The 24,519-nt window shown below is 44.4% G+C and overlaps 1 protein-coding gene across 1 annotated transcript in view; it reads right to left on the bottom strand.

Moving 5' to 3' along the window:
* WFDC1 (WAP four-disulfide core domain 1) overlaps positions 1-24,519 on the bottom strand; it is a 293,650-nt gene that overhangs the window by 119,903 nt on the left and 149,228 nt on the right. The window contains exon 3 of the mRNA XM_078669220.1: positions 15,472-15,555. Coding sequence (XP_078525346.1) covers positions 15,472-15,555 — 84 coding nt within the window. The remainder of the gene's footprint in view (positions 1-15,471; positions 15,556-24,519) is intronic.

Below are 24,519 nucleotides of genomic sequence, written 5' to 3' on the forward strand. Positions count from 1 at the left end.
CCTTATGGGGAGCTACTGAGACTGAAAAGAAATAGTAGCAGGAATGAGGACTTTGAAGTGGCAGCAAAAAACTGTATCGAAAGATTCACTGCAAGAGGGTATGACACTCAGGTACTCACCAAAACCCTAACAAGAGTAAGAAAAATGCCAAGAGCAAGCCTGCTACAGCCTAAACCGAACAAGGAGACAGATACAGGTGGAAAATTCAGGATGATCACACCTTATTGTACTGAGTCACAGAACCTGAGAAGAATTTTTTCAAAGAACTGGCACGTGCTCCTGACGGATCCAGTAATCAAAGAGGATATTCCTCCGAAACCCTTAATAACTTTCCGCAAAGCAAGGTCCCTTAAAGACAACTTGGTGAAAAGCCACTATGAAAAAAAGAAACCTAAGGCCGGCGGATTGGCGGAAATGAAGGGCTTCTTTCCATGCGGCAAATGTAAAGCCTGCGCAGGGAGTAGAAGGATTCTATCATACTGGGTGGCAGGAGCTGAGATTAGTAGACCCATCAAGAAATTTCTCACATGTAGCACACCTTTTGCGGTATACTGCCTTGTCTGTCCATGCGGCCTTCGATATGTGGGTAGCACGATTCATCCCTTAAAGATCAGGATACTTGAGCACCAGCGGGCCATTGAGAGAGTTGACCCAGCCTATCCGGTTGCAAGACACTTTTGTGAAAAACACAACAAGGACAGGAATAAACTCCAATATTTTGGCCTTGACTACATTCCAGCAAACATCAGGGGAGGAGATAGGCTGAAACAGCTCAGACGCCTTGAATCGAGGTACATAATTGACATGATGACCAAGACACCGCTGGGGCTGAACAGCGGGGAAGAGCTCGCAGTACACCTGGGCAAGTAACGTCATTGACTGGATGAACTGAATTGTGCTAGATGGATACTAGCAACATACCAGGGATCTAATTGACAACTGAGTGACAGAGGATGATGAATACCTCTAAATATGATCTATGACTGAAATGTAATCTTGCTGGAGATCTCGAGATATGGCTGGAAGCAAAGAAGAGCATGCATGAACTCTCTTTTTCCATCTTGATGATGATCTATATGACTTCGAATTTAGTCTAATCACTTTTCATCTAAACCTTTGTGTAGAATTGTGGGTAATGCATCAGAATAATAACAGCAGTTAGTTACTTTGGATTGCATAACTTTATGTGCTTAAGCGCGGTAGAAAGTGAAATATTTTGAGACTGAGGCCAAGGGGAGCTGTGCCCTTCTTTCTCATCCTAGGTACAGGGGCTTGCCAGTCATCCATAAGAATCCCCATTATGGGGTGACCTGCCGATACACGGCAACACTGAGATCAACGAATGTTTTCATCGTTAAATGTCAATTTTTAATATAGAATAATATGGATGTAAAATAACATAGGCAATGACCAATATGTAAACCCCAACATCAGGATGACTGGCCGATACACGGCTTTATGCTTTGTAGAGCATGGAATTGTACATATGCTATTACAGCATTTGCACACTCCAATATGGCGCGACCCCTAGCACATCAGTCCTTCTTCTAAATGTGAATCTGATCACATGACATCCCTTTAAATGTTTTGGTTGCCAGGCGCGCGTAGACAACACTGACGAAGGCTTGTAGCTGAAACGCGTCTGTTGACACTGTAAAAATAAAACCCAGGAAAGGCATTACCCTTTTGTCTACGAGTGCTGATTTTCGAAAAGAATCACCGAGGGAATTGAGCGTGATATATATATATATATATATATATTCCCTGAAAAAAACAAAGTTACAGGGGACTTATAGTTAGGAATTAGCATATAGAAACCTTAGAAATTGACAGAAAAAAAACAAAGTTTACAGTGACGTGATAGGAAATTGAATTTAAAAAACTTTGAAATTCACTGAAAAAAAACAAATGTTACAGAAATGTTATAGTTGGGCTCAGGTTTTACTCATACAAAACCAGAGAAATTCAGCAGTTTTAGTTAGCTGAGCTAACTATAACTCGTGCCCACACAGTGCACTGATTATGATCTCAGATATTACATCACTCATGACATGTTCAGTGACATCACTGATGACATCTCAAATTACATCCCCTTTCATGCACCATTTTGGGCACCGGCATCCCATCCCCTGGAGCCTGGCCTTTATTATTTTATTTTTTTAGAATTCGAAGGCAGGGGGGCAAGTGCCCCCCCACCTCCCAGGCCATTTTCAGCCCCAGGGAACCCATTCCCCAGGGCAAGGCCTTTTCTTTTTTTGTATAATTTCTGTAAAAGGAGGGGGGGCACTTGGCTATTTTTGGTCCATCCTGGGGTGAGAATATAGCTTTGCTCCCACTCAGAGGGAGTAATAACAGAAGCAAAAGCTGCTCTAGCCAGGTGGGAGCAAAGCAATACAAATGGCTCCTACTGGCACTCTGGATGGATGCTGGTAGGGGAGCCAATGGGGACTCGGGGCGATGGGCGCGCCCAGAGGCCCCCGATGCATATGGATGTTGTTGGTGCCCAGGGTGGGACTGTGGCACTCACTTAAAAAAAGAAAAAGACACAACTGGTGCGGAATGGACTCTCCATGCTGCCATTAAAAAAAAAAAAAAAAAAAATAGGTTGTGGGGGCCTGTGTAGGGCTGGGGCACCCAAATTTAAAAAAAATATATTTGTCAAAGTCTTGCTACTACACTATTGAAGCGGCAGGGCTTCTCGTTGAACACTCACTGCTCCCTCCCGGGGGCCCCACATAATGTCCTTCATGGGCTTTATTTTTATATAGTTTTACTTGTGGTGGTGCCTCAAATAGCAGCAGGGACACCAACAACAATTTTATGGGTAAAAACAAGAAATACTATAATTTTACTTGGTCTTACCTTAAATTGTTACTTTTATTGAATTCAGCAGATAAGGTGATAGAACATTAAACATACTCTACGGCAATGCATTGCACTATGATAGAAGATATACTCAGTAGAGAATATAATCTGTTGATCAGATGAGCTAAGCAGAGACAATATCAGTCTTGGAAAGCTGCACTTACGTAGTCAGACCTTCACCACAGAACATTGCCTGATGCATAGTAATGTACCCAGCAACAATATAGGCACTAGTGTAAATTCTGCGCAGACATATTATCCGGCACCTCCAAAGCCATAGGCACAGTATTAATGTTGAGCCTGGACCCCGATTCTGCTCAATATCGTGGCCTTTAGTAGTCTCCGGGGCATTGTGTGCAAGTAGGTTTTCCATCAGGGGATCCCATATGTCTCTTGTTCTGCTCATGAGCAGGAGCAGGGGTAATAAGTGTCCAATTATTCTTCGCAATATGAGAGGTCATGGAGCCATGTTGCCCCACACGTCTCTGTTTCTACCCCCAGTTGCAAGCAACCTTCCTCTTTGCCATCTGTAGTGCTATAGACGTATATCTGCGTACTGCCCATGGTATATTGATTGTGATTCCCATAAGGGCCAGTTTGGGGGATGGCGTGACTGTCAGACCAATTATTTCTGACAAAGCCTGGAAAATCTTAGTCCGGTAATTAGCGGGCACAACCATGCTCCATGGATAAAGTCTGCATCAGCGGCGTAGCAGATGGTGCATCTAGAGTCTGTCCTTAGCCTCCATGTATATAAGTTAAGTGGAGTGCAGAAACCTGGTGCAGAAACTTAGTGCATACGATTGAGCCAGCTTTTGGGGGCCATGGCCCTGGTCTGCATGCAACAGTATATCCATTCCATATTGGTCACCACCTCTTCTATATCCACCTCCCACGCTCCAAAAGTGGTAGGTGTCTGTGGTATGTGTAATCTAGTAACCATGAGCTTGCAAGACTCAGCTGTGGGTCACCAACGGAACCCACAAGGGCAAAAAAAAAAATTTTTAAACCCGCAAAAAAATGTGGGCGGATCCGCAAATCCGGTGAAAATAAAAATGTAAAAAGCACGGACTCCTGGGCTTGATTTTTTTTTCAAGCTCCCGGTGGGCCAAGCATTTTAGAATTCAAAGAGAGGGGGTGTCATGCCCCCCCCCCTCTTCATGCACTTAAAAGTGTCCCAGGGACCACCACCTCCCTGGAGCTTTAATTATATGAAATGGGAGGAGGGCTTGATCATTAAATAGGAGGGGGGCCTCGTGGACCCCCCTAATTGCCCGTACGGGTCCCGGGGACCACCATCTCACCGAGGCTACAAATATAACAGAGGGAGGCCATGTACAGCCTGGGGACCACCACCTTCCCCGAGCTTTCTTGCTTTTTTAGAAGGGGGTTTGTGAGGCCACCTCTAGGGCCATTCCCAGCCCAGGGACCACTACCTTTCCTGGGCAGGCCCTTGAAAATTAAAGGAGAGGGGCAGCGCAACACCCCTTCTGGAGCTCTTATGGGCCTGGAGACAGCCATCCCCTAGGGCTGAGCTCCATATCTCCGAGGTGCCTGCCCTCGAGAGATAGCAGTTTGCTTTCACTTGCAAGTCCGCTCCCAGCAGGCCGGAGCAGGAAAACTGCTCCCTCTCGCTGGGAGCAGACTTTTTTAACTGTTTCGGGCAGGAAAACAGATGAAAAAATCCCACATGCGGGGAACAGCATTTTTTGCTGCTCCCTAAGCGTGGGAGCAATGACTATTCCAGCTGGAGGTGAGAAGCAGACAGGGACAAGGGGCATTAAAGATCCCTCTGTCCCCAATGCTGGAGACTAGGTGCCTTGGAGGGGCTCCAGGACACCAACACGAAAAGGCTGGACCCTGGAGGATGGGATCCCCAGGGCCGAAATCTGCCCGGGGAGGGCGCTGCACAACTCCCTTCCCCCATTGATTATTGACCAGGCTCCAGGGATGGGGTCCCCGGGGGCCAAAATCAGCCCAGGGAGGGGGGCCACACTTCCCCCCATCCCCTTGGAAAAATATAAAAACAAAGACCTTGAGTCTTCCTTTGATTTACCCTGGGAATGCAAATGCTCAAAATCATCTGCAAGCTCCGCTCGTTTGGCCCCACCCCCTTTTCCTTACTAGTGTGCAAAGGCCTTCCCACCTTTTCAGCTGCTTACCAAGCGCGTTTCCTGCTGATTTTGCTGAAGCGTTCTTGATGCAGAGTAACACGGGCCATCTCCACTAAACAAATAAGCAGTTAATTCAGATAGTTAGGAGGAAGTACCCTTGTTTGGTGGAGATTCGCTTATTTGTAGTCTTGTTGTTTTCTTTTGATGAGGATTCATATTATCACAGATCTGTGGATGAAGACTTGGCAGAAACAATCACATCGCCGAAATGACATACATACAAGGTCACTGGAAACATCACTTTGTGGTCCTTTACGCAGCTGTAGTGAAGAAAATGCACTCGACATTTACCCAATGAGATAGTGCTTACTAAGTAACCAATAGAAAGTACTCTTGTTGGGTGGACATTTTTGGAAAAGCTCTGGACTCTTCTTTGAAAAGATGAGGTTCCATTCTGGCCCTGATGCTCATTTCACAGAAATTAAACCTCAACAGGAAGCACTTACACATATGAACACAGCAGGTACCACAGGTAAAGCTCCGCTTCTGTAAAGCACAAATGATCCTAACTACTTGGGCTTGGCGAAGACAAAGCAAGTGTGTTTCCTCTCTTTTTCGATGTTGAAAAATAATCTGAATTCCAGAGGTGAATGCATTTTTTTTTTTAACATACTTTGTTAAAACACCTCATCAGCATAAAGGCAGGACATAAGGTATTTTGTTTTTGTCGTTTCCATCATATACATAATACATATTTGACCGTGATATAACCTCTGGTTACAAATGGAGTTCGTCAGTCGTCCCCCATCATGGTATGAGAAGTACAGACCTATAAGAGGCCATTAACATTACATCAAAATCCGAAATACTAAGCATGTTTATGTTTAAACCAACTTTAACTTTCTAACTAGTCCTCACCCTCCTCCCATTCCCTCCCCCCCTCCTGGTCTGCTGTTTCTGATGCATATGATCCCCTGATACGGGTATCAGAGAGGTATCATGCATCCTACTCTGTCCATAATCCGTGGTATGTGGGCCTGAGTCAGCGTAGGTCTAGCTGTGTTCCTGTGTAGAGTGAAAATTGATTATTGCGTGGGGGTGTTATGTGCAGGGATTAGATCTAATTGTTTGAATTCCTCTGACATAATGTCCCATTCCATAGGGATGGCCAGTTTCTGTAACACCCTAGTCTCCACTCTTCTAAGCGCCGTACTCTCAGCCCCACCCCATTGTATCATATCATCTAGCCAACTAGACAATGACGGGCATCTGGGAGATTTCCACCTCATAGTGAGAGCCCTAATGGCTAGCAAAAGGGCCAGATCCAGAAAACGTCTTTGGACTTTCTGCGCTTTGGTGCATCTACGGAGCCCCATGAGGCACTCCAGGGTGTTGTCGTTAACTGTCATAGGTGTGGCCTCTCCCAGGGAATGCCGAACGCCATTCCAATAATCTAACATACGTGGGCAGGTCCATAGCATATATAGCATATGAATAAAGTCTGCCTCATCGCCTTTGCAGGAGGTGAATGCATTCTTGATCTACCAGAGCGCAATCTGATCTGTAGGGACTGTGAAGAGTGGTTTCTTTCTTGTCTTGAGAGCAGAGTCCATGGTTCTCCATTTTAATTACCCTAAGTATACAAATACCCCAAATCATCTGCAGGGTCCGCCTGTTTGGCCCTGCCCCATTTTCCTTAGAGGTATGCAAAGGTCTTTCCACCTTTTGTTGACGGACATTTTACCAAAAGTCCTCCAAGCTTGTTTCACCCTGATTTTGGTGATGCCTTCTTGATGCATAGGAATTTTCAGGACATCTCCAGCAAACAAAGAAGCACTTAGTTCATATAGCTAGGAGGAAGTTTGGTGGAGATTCCCCTCTTTGTAGTCTCGCCCTGTTCTGTAGATGAAGATACATGTTATCACACATTTGTGGATCAAGCTGTGTGCCCCTGATCTCAGAGCCTTAAAGGCCTGGGGGAACTCCTCCCCTGGGGCCACATGTCATTAAAAATTATAGAAGGGGTGTGCACCCCATTCTCTGAGCCCTGGAGGCCAGCTCAATTACTGTGTCCCAGGTAGCCCACACCCTGGACATGGTAGTTTCCCTGATCAGCGCGAGGACAGAAAAAAATATGTCTGTTCTCATCTGATGGGAGTGATCAGACATGCCTTCCTGCAGTAGCGCCACGCAGGGAAGGCCTGTCTGCTCTCACTCAGCTAGAGATTTTAAAATTCTCCTGTCGGGTGGGAGGCAGACTTCTGTATTCCAGCCGGAGCTTCTACGGGCAGGGAAACACAGTTTGCAGCCACCCAGCAGAAGCATACAGAAAAAGCTGCTCCACTGGGAGAAGGGGGGAGCAATGCGGGCTCAAGCAGTATGAGGGGGGAGATGGCTGGGGCCACAGGAGCTTTGGGGGACTCCCCAGAGTCTCCTACTTGTGGATTGGTGGATTCCCCAGGTGGACATCTACCTACAAATAACATAGGCTTCAGGTGATGGGGTCCACAATAGGTTCAGGGAGGGGGGCCTGTCACTCTCCTCCACTTTAAGTTATGCCCGGCATATTATAATTATGTGAAAATGTCAGTTAAAACATTGTTTTAAAAAGAACAGGACAACCACTGAAATCCACTAGTTATATTTATCTCAAGTAACTATAACTCGTGCCCTGAGGTTACTATAACTCATACCCCTGCCATGCACTGCTAATTACCCCACATATTACATCACTCTTCAAGACATAATTGATAATGCCACTGCACATGGCAGGGCGTGAGTTATCGTTACCTTAGGGAACGAGTTATAGTTACTTGAAATAACTATAACTGCTGAATTTCTACAGTTTTGTGTCTGTAAAATTTGAACCTAACTATAATGTCCCTGTAAAATTTGATTTGTGCAGATCCACGTGCCAACAGCAATGCCATGATTGGCTGCCACCAGTTGAACCAGGAAGTGGTGGCAGCCTTCTTTGGACTCTGACTTGGTCGAGTCCCAAGAAAAAGGTTAAAAAAAAATACACACAAGGGCAGGGTAGAAATACCCTGAACCCCATTGGCATGGTGGTGAGGGAGTGTTGTTTTTTTCTTAATGTTGCCACAAATGATCTGAGGAACTAGGGCAAAATTAAAAACAAAAAAACAAGCATGGTCTCCTGCACTTGTTTTTCTATCACCCCCTGGGTGGGCCAGGTCCCAGGGAGGGACAATAGATATATTTGGGGGGAGGGGCCATGATTAGAACCCCTCCCCTTTAAAAAACAAGTGGAAGGGATGCATTGGGCCTCCCTCCCAGAAAGATTTCAGCCCCAGGGAACTCATTCCCCGGGGCCTGATTGTATATAGAATGGGGAAGGGAGGCTGATTTGGAACTTGGGGACTCCATACCCCAGAGACCTGCCCCAATAACAAAAGGGTGGGAGGACGTGCTGCCCTCCTCCCAGAGCTAATAATGTCCCTGGAGACCCCATCCCTTAGGGATGGCTCATATGCTATGTTTGGGATCCCTAATCTCGGGACATACTGGTTTCCCTGCCTGCCCTGGCGTGAGCCAGGAAACATGTGTTTGTTTTTGTTTGGCGGAAGCAATTTCAAAAATCCCGCCAAGCGGGAGTAAACACAAAGTCTGCTTCAAGTGGGCAGAAGAATGAACAATGTTCCAGCCTGCTTGGAACAGAATTTTCATCTGTTTCCCTGCCCACACTGAAGCGGGCAGGGAAACAGATGACAAGATTGCTCCTGCCCGCAGGGAGCAGCATTTCTAGCTGCTCCCGGTGCGTGGGAGCAAAGCTGGCTCCTGCTGGGGCTACGGGGGATTTGGAGATCCCCCACGGTCCTCAACCATAGTGTGTTGGGTGCACTGGATGGGCATCATGGCACCTACCTTTTGTTGGCCCACTCCAGGGAATAGGGTCTTGGGTCGAAATCAGGCCAGGGAGGGGGCATGATTGGCACCCCTCCCTGGGTGCCGCTCATGCCCCCTCCCTTGTTGAAATATGGCCGGGCAGCAGGGGGTGAGGACCCTGGGCCGAAATTGGCCCAGGAAAGGAAGCTGCCTGCCCCCCTCCCCTTTTACAGTATGACCAGACCTCGGGGGATAGGGTACCCAGGGCTGAAATCGGCCTCTGTAAATATTGTGAATGCTCCGGGGGATGGAGTCCCCGGGGATAAAATCAGCCTGGGGAGGTGGCCAGGCCTTGTGGCCAACACCATACAGGGCACGGCCACAGGCCATGCGCAACGTGGAGTTTGCTGCATGCAATGATTGACCTCAGGGCCTGACTGCAGGCCAGGACTTATGACTAAAGGCCATGTGCAGCTTGGGGTTGGCTGCATGCAGTGGGTTGGCCTTGTAACCACCCCCCCACTGCGCATGACCAAAGGCTGTATGTGGAGGGTTGGACGCAGAGCCTGGTCAAAGGCCAGGTAAAACCAAAGGTTACTGGACGTTATAGTTAGGAACAGCATTAAAAAAAACAAAGAAATTCACTACAAAAACACTAAGTTTAAAGGGTTGCTATAATTCAGAAATAGAATAAAAGCAATCTTAGAAATTCACTAAAACCAAAGTTACAAGACATTACAGTTAGGTTCAGATTTTACACACATAAAACCATAGAAATGTATTAGTTAATGTTCTAATCATCTCAAAAAACTATAACTTGTGCCTTAAGGCAACTATGACTTGCACACTCACCATGCACTTCTAATTACCCCACATATTACATCAGCCATGACATCCACTATGACATCATTGATATCACTGAAACAGTTGCGATACAATTATTGATGAAGAAACTATGCAGGGGCGCTGGCTAAAGTTACCTTAAGGCACAAGTTATAATTAAATTAGAACCTCACCAAATACAACATAGATTTATGGGATCCTTTACTTATGAATACATTTAATAACACACTGTGTAAAAAAATTCCACATTCATGGGTTCTATTAACCAAAGTCCCCATTTAAAAAAAAGGGGGATTCCATGTTACCTAAAGTTTACCACCCTATATTCCTTATTGACTGTACAGTTAAGGTCTTGGGAGGAGTGTTTTTTTAATCGCTTGAGGCTTTGGGATAATCAAAATGACATGTTGTGCCCCTACCAATAAAGGTTTCCACCAGGGCAAAGCACAGTGCAGCAGTGCCTGAACTTACATCTGATTATTGGAAAGTCTAAAGTCCCCAGGAGGTGTCTTCTTCCCCTGACCTTTATGGACCTTTCTACACCTTTAGATTCCATCAGTTGCACAAAGCTGTGGTTGAAGTTGTTAGAACTGGGGGTAGAGGAAGCACTGGTAAACTTCTTGTGCATCTTGCATGAGAACTTATCAGCCCAAGTACAATTCGGCCCATCACAGGTGAAATGCCAGATACCTTTGCGTTAGCTAGAGGAATTCGCCAATGTTGAATTTTGATCCTGCTTTTGTTTATGATTTATATTAATGACTCGAGCTCCTCCATTGTTAGAGCTGAAAGTGATGTCCCAAAGATAGGGAACTCTCTGGTCCCAGCACTACTTTATGCACATGATATGGTACTCATGGCACAAGCACCGAGAGTACTTTGGATATTAGTGGAGTCCTTTGTGACCTTTAGGAGGAAATTAGATCCAGTAACCAATTTTGGGAAAACTCATATCATGGCACGTGTGCCAGGCAGGAGAAATGCTACAAATCTATTGGTTGGCAGTTAATCCCTAAGATGTGTTAGTAGTATCTCTTATCTGGGAGTAGTGGTTGGTTTCTCTGGTGCTTCGCACTTGCAGATCAGCAATTTCTGCTTGAAGCTTAGTAGGTCAGCAGCAGCAATTTAATCTCTCAGACTGTAGGTAGAGCAACCATCTCACCCCAACTGAATAAATACAAACTGGTGTGTTTCTGCAGCTCAGTAGCTCGGGAGCTGGGGTCTGTGAATATTTTAATTCTATCCCTCTACAGACTGAAGAAAACTGCATATGTAGACGGCTCCTATGGCTTTCTCCTACCAGCTCCCACTTTATTATCCACCCAAAACTAAGTTTACAGAATATCTCGGAGCAAGTGAAGTTGGCCCCTTTTTTTCTGTGGGTTAAGATCTGGACCAATAGGGAGACAAGTCTGGATAGGAAGGTCATAGAGTCTTGAGAAGGGATTTTTGATCCCCTGACTGGACTATGTGCAAAGCATCCTGAAAGACTTATCCAAAGATGATGAGCAGATGGCTTAGCTCCAATTTCAAGAACTCAGCCAGGCACAGAGGCCACTTACAGAATCTAATATACACTCTGTGGGAGATGTTATCATGGTATTGGTGCCAGATGAGCCCATGCTGTATTTAAAGTTATATCTGACATGCTGGGAAGATCTCCTCTTTTTTGTTTTAGGATAGGTACAGTGTGGGCTTCCGTGTTTTTTGAAGGATCAGAGTGCCTTTGGAAGCACTGCATTGGGTTGCCTATGTGATGGGCTGTCTGATCAATTTTTGATGCACTTTTTGTTTTTCTGTGAACTTTGTAGACCTTCTTTAAATCCTATTAAAAACCTATTTTAAAGAGTTTTAAGTGCAGAAAGTGCAGGGATGCGTTGCGATACTTGCAGTTTTAAGCAATTCCGACTTTTGTTCTTGAAAGTGGCAGTAAGGTCATGCTGACTTCCTGGCTTTAGTTATCTTTCAGAAGAATTAGATCCGAAGGGACGGTATTTTTCTGTTAATTGCAGGGGGCCTCTGCTTTTAACTTATAGAATCATAGCAGAAAGTTGGAGGTTTTTGATGTCTGTATAGCTGTAAATCTGTAGGTTATCCTACAATTCACCGCTCTGTTATTGCTGTTTTAGACTTTAACTAACGTACCATTATTCCTAGGCATGTTAGTCAGGTCACTCAAATGCTGCTCGTTTCAACTGCATGGACTTTGTCTTGATGGTTTGTTCCTGTGTTGACATGTGTACACTGAGTTTTAAGCTTTGGTTTATTGCTGGTTGTTTTAAGTGTACACACTTTCACCTGCATATCACCCGTGTCGCTGCAATTATCATTTTATGATGTATCCCTTTTTTTTCTTTTATGATTTTAACTTAAAATCGAATAAAGATGCAATTAATTGAAATCTGCAACTTCATATATACATATATTGTATATATACCCACACCTATATATACATATATATCCACACATAAAAAGTCATGTAAACATTTTAAGCATACTATGTGTTAAACATTATTAGAACGTGAGAATTTGCAGCACTCCATTGAAGACACTGGAGTGCTCCATGCTTCTATGGGCCGGTAAAGGCCCACAGAGCTACATTCCAATGTTTTACAAAGGCCTCTTGGAGCTCGAGGGGATTTAAATCCCCTCAAGCTTTGTTTTATTTGTTTGAACATTCTGCCCTCTAGTGGTAGAATGTTCTAATAGCCTTTTAGCCCTTTGTAGCAGGGCTATACCAGCTATTAAAGTCCCGGTCCCTTGTTAAAGTCCCTCGCCTTCGGCTTTAGCCTTTAACGTGGGAGCCGGCGTTTAATAGCCGGTATATCCTGCTACGGAGAGCTATAAGGATATATTAAGGTCTGTGGACCTGGTAGTGGTCTTCAGTTTGTCTCAATCACATCTCTTCTTCACATCACTTTTTTGTGCAATCTCTCAGACTCGTATGCAGTTTTCTACTGATATCTTTCTGAAACCCTCCATCTGCATATCCAATACTGTTAAAAGCAAAACGACAATCATAAACATTACCTGCGCCATCTTGTCTGGTGGAAGTTCCTACGTGCACATAAGCTGCAGTCATTCTGACTGACCGCAGCCATTTTGTATTTTGTTGGTCACCTTTGTTTCACCCTGCCCTTACTAAGCATCCCTCTGACCAACCTGGTATGTGAGCTGGGGGCTATAAACTATTGGCACGACAAACATCAACACCACTTGCTGCCACAAACTCGTTTTTCCTCTCATCTCTGTTTACAGGCAAACCCATGGACACTCTTACACAAGCAGGTTCCAAAGACCAAACAGACTCTTGCAAACATGGTTTATTGCACTGCACACAGCAAGACTTGTTTTTGACAACAATGGGATCTGTTTTTATCAACAGAACAGACTCTTAGATCTGGCCGGTCTCACATGTTTTAGATCCTGAAGCAAGGTCCAGCTGGAAGATTAGATTGTCTGTTTTGACCTGGGTGGGAGGAGAATTAATGTTAGGCTTGAATAACCATGTTGATGAAGCAATGTTGGGCTTGTGTAACCATGTTGATGAAACAATGTTGGGCTTGTGTAACCATGATAATGAAACAAATGCATTGTGTCAAACCTGTATAAAAGGAAGAGCTAAAGGAGTTGCTAGCAGAACACCTCCCTGAGACATCCCGGTGTCTGCAGTTGACGTGGTCTCCTCTTAAGAGTAATAAACCTGTTTCTTGCCTTCCAGTTTCCAGCACCTGTCTCGTTATTTTGATAGCGAATCCAAAGTGAATTAAATGTGACCCTGCGCCGGGCAGCATTGGGGGTCTTAGGAGACTCGCTGCTTTTCACAATACCTCATCTCTTTCCTCTACATCACCCTCTTTTCACACTCTCTTGCACCTACTTCCTTGCATCTCCTTCCCATAAGCTCAAGAACACACAACTCCCACTCACCTGTAAGTACTGGCTTTTCTTTATCTTTTGCCCGTGCAATATTTCAACAGTCATGTAGTTCCTTCTGACATTTTTGCACAGAATGACATTTACAGTAATCACACCTAACCATGGCTCGTGTGCTCTGCAGAAAGAACAAGGATTGGATGAGCATGTATTCTGAACTCCTTTATGTCCCAGTGAGTCTCGGTGAGAAATTCGCTCTGCCTTTGGCCTGAACTCCATGGCCATAACCTAAACTCAAAGTGATATGAAAAGGCAGCACTTTTCTCAGTATGCTCTATACATGTGCAATATTTTGCATGAACAAACTGCAGAATCACACCCCCCAACCCCCCCCCCCCAAAAAAAAAATCAAATACTCATAGGGAAGTAGGAAAAACGAGAAATGTAAACAGGGACGACTTGCTATTCTTAGGCTGAAAGGCCAGGTCTGTTTTGGTGACTGCAGCTGTCGCGTTGTGGTGGGGCACAAGGAGAGACTAGGGCAACTACAGATGGGGCACCGGCCTCACCAGAACCCCCAGTGGGGCCACTATCAAGAACCTAAAGAAAACTTAAGTGTCAGTGTGCTACTTCTACTTTCCAACCCTCAGTAACTTTTCTCACACTCATGGAGGTCAGGAATTGAGAAGCTTTGCAGAGTTAGATGTGCAGAAGGTGATGGTTAGATCTGGAATTCTGGCATCCTCAACAATGCAAAGAAACACATAATGACATGGTCAGCAGCCTCCTATGCCATGCCGAATTTTTCTCCATCCCTGCCTACAAACACTGCTTAACAACCTGCCACAGTTTGTGCCCAGTTTTAGGTGATTGGATATACATTACACTTAAGAGAGAGCAACTGAGACCACACTTCTGCTGATGTCTAGGATTGTGGCAGCAGTATGGCTCCCTGGACCAGCATATCCTCTATCTCCACTTGAACTTTGATTGTATTTCTGTTTGCTCAACCCTTGCAGTCATGGCATGTTAGGTCCTGGTATAGGTTTACATCTGGAAGCACAATGAGGAGCTTACTTTCTATTTTGATGCTAGTCATACTTATTTTTCCCAGGCTAATTTGTCATTTTTTATTCAATTTATACTTTCATTGTTTACCTATTTTCATATGTTTACATAATTTATTGCATATTCCTAGCAATAGCGTCTTCATGGCTGTCTGGAATCATGTTGTTTTGAGATTGCAAGGGAGCCAGTTTGGTGCCACTTTGCATTCTACAGATAAAGCCACTTTGCGATTAATCATGCTGCTAAAATTCAGGTTCATTTCAAACTGCCAGTCTAGTTCTCTCTTGCGCATGTAGAAGAACAGGAATTGGGCATGCAAACACTCGTTAATGACTAGAGGAAGAAAGGCAACACCCAAAAAAATGTGAGCTCCGCCGACCAGCAGGAAACTGAACGTTCATCCCTTCAACAAAGCGGAAGCAGGAAGTCAAGTGTTCGAATCTCTTATGCTACTGAGGGTCAACAATTTTTCTTATTATCACAGAGTGTTATTTTCAGTAATAGAACACGCGTTGTATTTATAAAGAAACGCGAGTTATATGTTGCCTGTTCAGAGAGCTGTTGCAGGAAAAAGGGTATAGAAGGGAGGCCGGCAGGAGACTGGGTGAGGCCCCCACCCCTAGGGCAAGTGTGACACGACAAAGGCGGGTGATTTGAGAGGCATGGTATTGGACTTCTGTGACTTGATCTTGAAGGTCGCTGCTTGCTCCACACAATTACCACTCTGTTTGTGAAAGGTTTGCCTTTTAGATTTGGAAATGCCCTGACAATTGATCCTGCACTGTCCAGTCTTGCAAAGTATCCTATTGCACTATTCATGGATTTGTTTATACATTGTTAAAGTGAAGGGCTGTCTTACCTTGCAGCACTTCCTCTGGTCCATCCAAGAGCCAGCCGTTTCCTCCCAGCCACCGAGGTTTGGGTTGCACCAGCCAGTCAAGCACTGTAAGAAAAGAGACACACGCCTGCTTAATTTCTCAAGCAGACTTTAACATCTTGGATCAGAACACAGAACAAGTCTGTATTTCCTTATTTACAATGATTGTTGGGATTTGAATGAATGAGTAAACGACAGCTGATGTATAAAACCCCTTGCAATCTGCACAGGCAGATCTATAAATGTACACACAATGTATGCTTTTTGCATCTTCTCGAGAGGGAATTGGACTGTTTCGCTGGTCTGAATCAGTCGCGGCTCGTTGCTATATTATTTAAGGCCCCAAAGTACTATTTACCTTGTACTAAATCAGACTTGGCAAAGGTGAAAGCACACATGCTGATTAGATAAATTCTGATCCTTCTGTGATTGGGACTCAAGTTTACAGCAGTCATTCCAGTTGTAATACACAGTCATTATAACCCAATGCATATGAAGTTTCTTTGGTGGTCTATTTTTATTATTATTATTATTTAGGGTTGGTAGCGATGTATAGATTACACATGCAGTAGGGCCAAGTTAGCAATCATTGGTCTTGATAAAGGCAAACAATGTTCAAGACTTTGCCAGAGGCAAACTTTAACCTACATAGAAAATAGCAATTGATTATTCCCTGCATCTGGATCTCCCACACAGGAATGGCAGGGATATCTGGCAGTAGAGAACTACAGGGAACAACACTGCTGCAGAAAATCACATTTCACAGCATTGCTTCCAGCAGGAGCAGCATTATATGCATGACAGTAAATAAACTTCCAACACATGGCATTTGAGCATCCACAACTCTCCAGTACCCAAAGAGCCTCTGTGAGAAATCTGGGTCTGATGGTACCAGAGCAATGAGAGGTTACTGGCCCCAACTGTGACCTTTAGCTTATAGTGCCTAGGGACCCTTACACTGCAGACCATGGAACCTGGAACCAAGTACACCTTTTAGCTCTTGACTCTCACGGTAGAGAGGCAGAGCAGTCCAAGCCTGACTCAAGTAGGTGCTTGAGGGCCAGAAACTCAGCACTCAACAAAAAAACACTCTATAAATCTATGTCCAGTCAGTAATGTTTCCTTTAAAAATTCTATGAGCGCAAGTACAAATTACACACTAAGAGGTCGATTAAAACACGAGCACCAGGAAGTAATAACCTAGCCTCTTCTCCCTAAAGTTCCGAGACGGTTCTGGCAAAAATGTTCGTATCCTGCAGGCCACTTAATCGAGACCACTTTAGCAGCAGCGAGAGCAGCCGCGAAGTCGATTAAAACACGAGCACCAGGAAGTAATAACCTGGCCTCTTCTCCCTAAAGTTCCGAGACGGTTCTGGCAAAAACTTTCGTATCCTGCAGGCCACTTATTGGAGATGCCGCCTCCCTTAGCCACCCCCTGGGACTAAGTGAATATCCGGTTGCTTCCAATAAGCCGACAACTCCGGACCCACCAGTAAATGCTTGGTTGTCCCCCAATTTGGAATGCTACTTTGCCCCCTTAACATATTGCATTAATCTGAAAAGCCTTCCTCACATACAGGCCTTAATACCGAAGCAGGATAATATCCTCCCCGCCACAAAGTTATTTCAGAATGCTCACACAGTCCTGATGATGATCTAGAATTACAAAAGATCGAAACGTCGTCGACCCCTTGTTGAAAATCCTCCCTCTTGTACATATTGTCCTGGATTTCGATGTTTGTTGTGTGTGATATGTTTTGTAATGTCACCCTCACTCATTCACATTACGCACCCTTGTCACTTATGTGAGCACCAGTAATTATCAATTTGATGTTTTTGATTAAATTCTTTTACCTGTTGCCCAAAAAGCTTGCTCCCAGAACGGATTTGCTCAATTTACTAATTAACTAACCTTATGTTATTGGACCTTCTCAGGCCAACCCTGAACCTTTGTTTTTTCACCATAAGGAAAGAAAATGTCAACTTTTTAAACGTTGCATTTTCAGAATTATAACTTAAAATCCGACTTAACCATGAGTTAGGAATTTAAATTGTGATATCAGAGACACCAAACATGAACTGGCTTCCTGTTCCCATTTGAAAATTACACTTATAAAATGTAATAAGGTAACTCCATTGTTGTCCTATAGGAGAGGTAGGCCTTGCAGTGGTGAAAAACAAATGTAAGAGTTTTTCAATACCAGGACATGTAAAACTTAAAAGTACATCAACAACATTTTGAATACACAGCACCCTGCCATTCTGTCTGTACAGGGACTACCTCCGGGGTGACTTATATATTTAAAAAGGAAGTTTTTGGCCTTGCAAACTGTTTCTTTTTCCAGGTCGAAATGGCAGTTTAAAAATGTACACACACAGGCTGCACTGGCAGACCTAAGGCATGTATAAAAGGCTACTTAAATGGGTGGCATAATTAGTGCTGCAGGCCCGCGTGTAGCATTTAATTTACAGGCCCTAGGCAGAGGTAGTTCCACTTTAGTAAACTGATTATGCCAATTGGTTAGAAGTCAATCTCACAAGTTTTAAGGAGAGAGCACAAGCACTCTAGCACCGGTTGGCAGTGTTAAAGGGTAAAGACTTCTAAGGCCAATAAAAATGTATTGAGCAAAAATTGAGAAGTGGAGGTAAAACATTTGGGGGAGACCCTGCAGAAAGCGCCATGTCCAACACATACTTACTGGCTTAAACATAAATTCAACAATGAATAGTCATTATACAGATTTTTTCAATGGAAGCCCACATTTTTAATATTAATTTTGCTCATCTAACAATTTGTCAAGGCGCAAAACATTATCGATCACACAGAATTACAGGGTATACTAAAAGCATAGTCACAGGGGTGTTTGAAATATGCCTAAACCTCACTCCTGTACCGGAGGTATTACTGTAACACACTGGAAACTTAGGGTGCCACTTTTGTCCAGCACATTAGGCCCTTATTGGATGACCTCCTGGCAGCCCTCATTATTACTAAAACACTTTGTGGTACCCTTGCTACTTTAGGAGAGCTATGGATATATATACAAATGAATGTATTATGTGGTGCTCCTTCACCTGAGAGCTTTCATTGTTGCCTTTTGATGTGGCCAGTTAATACTTGTTTCTTTTATTTTATTAGATTGTTTTATGTGCCAGCTTTGGTGCTTTTCATTGCAAGTGCCCCTACTCTTTGTCAATACACGCACACTTCGACAGGGGCATTAAGCCAGATGCTTTCCCAAGGCTATCTGGTCTTTCCTCTTCTCCATCAGCCCAAAAATTTTAATCATTAGGCGGGACCGGGAAGTTACTGTTTCGGCTTTTTTTGGCTCTGAAAATGGGGTAAAGGAGAGTAATAGCTGCAGCACTCCTCCCACCTGAGAGGACCCTCGCTCTGCAGAGGGCCACAAAGGGCAGGCCTGTATTTTTAAAACATAGCAGGGGCCCAGTACACCCGGGAGGGAACATTCACTCGTACTGTAGTCCATTTGGCTCAAGGTGCTGTGAGCCATCAGTTTACTCAATGAGATCAGTTCTTTGCTGTGGTCGACTGGGAAGCTCTCAATCAGTTATCTCTGGCCCTGCCTGTCTGATTGTGATGCATTTTCATCTCTGGACTTGTGTTGTTGTACTCCAGCTACAATGAATACTCTGAGAGGAGGCTCCTGAACCCCAAAGTTCTGAGAGTGATTTCCTTAATCCTTTTCCTAAAATCCCAGGCACCACTGCTTCCTCACCTTCAGCAACAGCTGGCTGTAAGAGTTTGGATCTTCTCTCATTCCCACCCCAGGTAGTCTCTTGACCAGGTGTCTTCCTAGCAGCAGCACTTAGGAAGATCACCCTACCTGTCAACAATTCCCAAGCTGCCCGGCCTCTCAGCCATGTGCATGGTGCCTGTGTGTTCAGCCAGAAGATGAGGTACCCACTCTGACACCATACACTATTAGTAACAATCCACAGAAGTTCAAGCAAGCCGCTTTTTTCAAGGGTCCCCTGCAATTGCACCCTCCACTGGCTTTGGGTGTTATAGGGGGAGCTAATTCTGCAAACTCTGGAGCTAGAGTCCAAGAGAATACCCAGATGTAGAAGTTGGGTGTAGGTCCTTCACTACATACAGGGGGGGGTCATCCAGCACGTGTGTCTGTCCTTCTCCTGTTCTCAAATATTCTTTTGTGCGCATTGGTTCTATTTTTCAAGTGGAGAATTCTAGAAAGTGAAACTAAATATCCAGTCTAAAGATGCAACGTCACCCTCCACCCATAACTGGAGCTTTCAGGGATCAGCACACTGGCTGCCCCACCTCATTGTTCATCATTCTAGAAGAACCCACACAGTGGCTTGAAGGTAAACAGAAAGAGTTCCCCCCATAAGAGCCAGGCTCTGTTAACTTAGGTTTGATTTCTTCCCTCACGCTTTAAGGAAACTCCCCTGTGGTGATGGTAGTGACAAGTGTGTCTGCCAACCCTTTGCCCCAGCGTTAGCACCTTGCCAGAGCTTGTAAAAAAGGTGCAGCTAATCAACTTATGGAGATGTCACCCCACCTTCTCCCTCTGCCAGAACAAGGGTAATCTTGCAGAATGGTCCCATTATTATGGGGGGTGCCTTGCAGTGACTGCTGGACAGAAAAGTAATTCGCTATTACTGCAGAGAAGTGCAAAGTCTGAAATCCATTAGGGTTTTCTGAGAGAAATATGCCCAATTTTAAAAGTACAAAATAAACTGATATAGAGTAAATCTAGAGTTTTAAAGGAGTTTGTGACCAAGAATTTGACAGAAAAAGACACATCAATGGCCTTCGTATTGCAGGACAATCAAAGGTTTAGACACACTTTACTCAAAGTGCAAAAACTGTTTAAACACTGTCGATTTTACACTTGGAGCATCTCTTTTTGATTTCCCAAATGAATTAAAAGGTTTTAGTTGGCCATAGCCAATTAAATCTGGATACCATCTACCACAGTGCTACCTGTGGATAGTTGCCAGGCTAAGCCAGACAAGCAGTCCCTTTCACTTCCTCTACACATGTGAACACATGTCTGAACACATGTCATACACAACATGTTTGGTGCCCTTTACCCTAGCTGTACCAAAAGGATGCCCTTATTGTAGGCACTAACAACTGCAGCCCAAATCCATTTTTACCTGAAGCTTGAAGTAGGTGAGACACAATCAGGGAGACTAAGTAAACATGTCCAAAAGCAAAACACTGAGTGGTTTCACAGGTCAGAATCTGCTCCCCTACAGCCATTCTTAGTTATTGTATTCTTCCTAGTTGTCTAAACACTGACAATGACCAGTTATTATTCTGTGGCTAGAGAGACAGACAGTGGTGGAGAATCATAGTGCATGGCTATTAAGCTTGAGGCTCTGAACAAAAACAAGAATGGTTTCCAACTACTGTAAAGAGCCACCAACAATACCATTGTTTAACTTTGCAAGCTTAATTTTTAACAAAGCTTGCAGACTTTTAAAGTTGCACTTTATACTCCCTTAGTTATTGTGTGTTTCCCTAACATCTACAAAGTAAAGGCCCAGTGTTGTTGGCGCTCACTGCAAAATATCAGTCTAGGTGGATAGTACATCTTTCGGATAGCTTCTAATTCTCTAATGACAACATATGCAGGCATGATTCCCTCTAAGCTTGGCAGCCATTTTCCTACTCCTCCCACCATTTACGCTCAACAAAGACAAATTCATTATTTACAATGGGAGCTCATGTAGCTGAGGAGGGCTAGACCACACCAGTCCTTCTAGGGCTTAACCTAAGAGAACTTGTTCCCAGTATATTAATGCCACATACCATGAGGGTGAATGATCAGTAAGTAGTAAAACAGAAGGCATTAAATGAATTGAGACACATTTTCTCTTTGGCATAGTAAAATAGGCCATGAGCACTTTAACGCCTTAACCGCGGCGGTTTTTCCGCCGCGGTGCGGGCGTTCTGAAAGTTGGCGCGACTGTGTCGGCCATTGGCCGACGGCATCACTAGGGAGGTAGTGCTGCCGCCGGCCAGCGGCCGACGGCAGCACGCAAGGGGTTAATGACCAAACAAGAGCCAGATGAAAAACTGTTGGCGTCAGTAGGTCTCATAAGTATCTCTGACTCAAAGCCTCAAACAGAGAGGATGGACCATATTTGTGCATCTCTTAAACAAAGTTAGTATTTGGAGCACCTACAACTGCATGCCAGTTGTGGTCACATTGTTATGCTTTAATTGAACAAAGTATATAGTGCAATACTCTACCAATGTGCCATCGTGCCACTTCAATAAACATTGTTAGGCATTGGGTTGTTGGTTGAGGGGGGCGTGAGCCCTTTTCAAGAAACAGCCACAGTTCTTATCCGATTGAACAACAAAAGTCACTAAATTAACCTGTGCTTAACCATCTGGTAGGTTGGCACAGAAGCAGAGAGGCTTAACTTAGTTACTATAACAAGCTCATATGTAATTTCAAAGCAAATTACTGCAGGACGCAACTAGAGAGCGCCAAAAACAGAACCAAAGAGCTTTTCAAAACCATCAAACAGCAAGCTAGTGGCAAATCTAACCACCATAAAGCTAGTGTGACACTCCCAAGTGATAAGGATTTCCCCACTCATTTAATTGAAAAAACAATGAGGATTGAATCAGATCTACAATTTGCCACTTAACAGCCCCTAAGCCAGGCCTAACCTATTGTGCCTCCCTATTGCCTCCTAAGATGTGGTCCTGTCTCTCGAATTTCATGACAAAAAACAATGCTGCCTGGATTAACTTCAAACTTTCTGATGAAGCTGAGTTAATCAAGACAATAATATCAATGTAACCCTCTAACCATTTCAAAGATCCTCTACCTCTCCTGCTTTTTGTATAAATACCATAAAGATACACGTTTTTATAGGTTATTTATATCCCTCTAACAAGTGTATCATAAAATAAAATAAATATTATGCAACAGATGCGCTACACAAGTTGCTGCAAAGCACTACACAATTACCAATACACAGCAACATAAATGGTGGCGAGATCACTGTTTGCCGCCTTGGCAGACTTTTGGAGAGCTGAGCCTAGGTCAGTCCTATCTTCCACCTAGGCGCGCCCCTGCACCAACTCAAGAGACTCATATCAGGGCTGAAAGAGAGACGTGGGAGTCTTTGAGGGGCAATAGAGGTATGGTGGACTGAAAAGGACACCAAGGACAGTGGGCGAGGCACTAGAGCCGATGGGAGATGTTGGGCCTCAGTGGAAGTATCATTCTGGTATAGTGTATGTCATATAACAGTATGAGCTTGAATAACTTGTCAATGTGATCATCTGAAGAAACTAGAAAGAGGCTAGGGAGAAAAAATAAAGGACCTAGGATGATGCTAAGGGCAGTCTGAAAGACAAATAAGACAGAAATATGACCTGGGACTAGCTTTGGAGGACAATAGGCCCTGTGTCCTGTCACTCAAAGAAAGCATGTGGCATGCACAGCTGATGTGTATCTTTGAGTGGTGTGGTGGTTGCTGGGGATGAAAACACTGGCAACTCGCTGGCGCAAAGCATGTGGTCTGCACGCACCATCTGCCAATTTGACAAGTGCCTCCCTGACACCATTGCCAGCCCCAATGATCATAATTGCCGATATTCACTGACCAAAAAGAGTCTGGCTGTTTTTTTTAACTAATTCTCATCAATTCAACTTACTAGCACCCAGGAAGTCACCGATTGACACCGTCTTTTCCCCAGCATATGTATTTCTTCATGTCCTACCTCTTTTCTTAAAACTTCCATACTAGTTTTTAATAAGGGTGTGGGTAGATAGAAAAGATTTTCCTTCAAAAACGTATAACTTTAAAAAACGGTGCAGTGCCCTTGCACTTCCTAAAGTTTTCTAAATCAAAACAAATGTAGAAGGGGGGGCGTGGCTTGCGCCCGTAGGTGATGGCGGTGTTTTCGTGACTCTCCCGGGGAGCGGCGATGGAGGAGGACCCGGCGAGACTCCTTTCCCTGACCTGAACGGTTACAGCATGGTAACAGTCGTGGGAAGCCTTAAGGAGCCGTGGTGAAGCCTTCGCTGGCGCTTCAGGAGCGGGGACAGCCTGATTGTTCTCCTCACACATTCACCGGAGCCTGGTGAGATTGATTCCGCCATTTTCTGGACCCGCTGACGGAGCTCGCTCCTAGTGGTAGTCTGGTTATTTCACTCATGTGCCGGCAGTCTTTCAGTTGCCGCTTTTCTCCGGTTTTCACCTCGTTCTGACTCTTTTTAACTAAACAAGTTTGCTTATACATGCGCAGCTCCTGGCCCGATAAAAAAAATGCCCTAAGCATTCCTCTGAGGTGACGCAGATTCCATTCTATGAGACCCGCTGACGAGGTTCGACTCCCAGCGGCTCCTTGGTTTCATTGGAAACATGAACCCTCAAATGTGACTGGTTTATCACATTTATTACGAAGTGCATTGTGCTTTTATTATTCTGGCAACCATCACTTTCACCTCAGTGATTTTCGAGCACTGAAGGAACTGGCTTTCATGGTGTGGCGCACCTTTGCTTCTAATGCACGCATTTCAAAACCGGTACCAGGAGAATATTCTGCCGAAGGTTGCCACTTGATAGCTAAATATTGAAGTGAGTTATGTGTTTATTCAAGTGCGTAGTGCCCCATCTCTGTTCCTCATTAAGCTTTGAGCAAGCTTCACAGAAGCAGCTTATTTAACAGCGTCATTGCTAGAGAATATATCTCCACATCTCACCTGGTTTTCTTCAAAGCATGCAAGGGAGAATTATTGACAGGACACTAATGCGTGAGGGTCGAATTTGGCAGTTAAAGCATGAAGTGAATGTTTGACCTTATTTCTCTGCACAGCATTAGTCTGCATGCTGAGGAGATTATTTCATTTCATTGCGTGCTGTATCTTTTTAACCCCTTCAGCGCTAATGACAAGGGTAACTCGTCATGGACTTTCCATTGATTTCAATGGAAAGTCAATGGACCTCGCACACACCCCTTAGCAGCCAAGTGGTTAAAGTGGCTGTGACTCACTCATTTACTTACAGACAGGA

The sequence above is a fragment of the Lissotriton helveticus genome, chromosome 12 (genome assembly GCF_964261635.1).
Source record: "Lissotriton helveticus chromosome 12, aLisHel1.1, whole genome shotgun sequence".
NCBI lineage: Eukaryota > Metazoa > Chordata > Amphibia > Caudata > Salamandridae > Lissotriton > Lissotriton helveticus.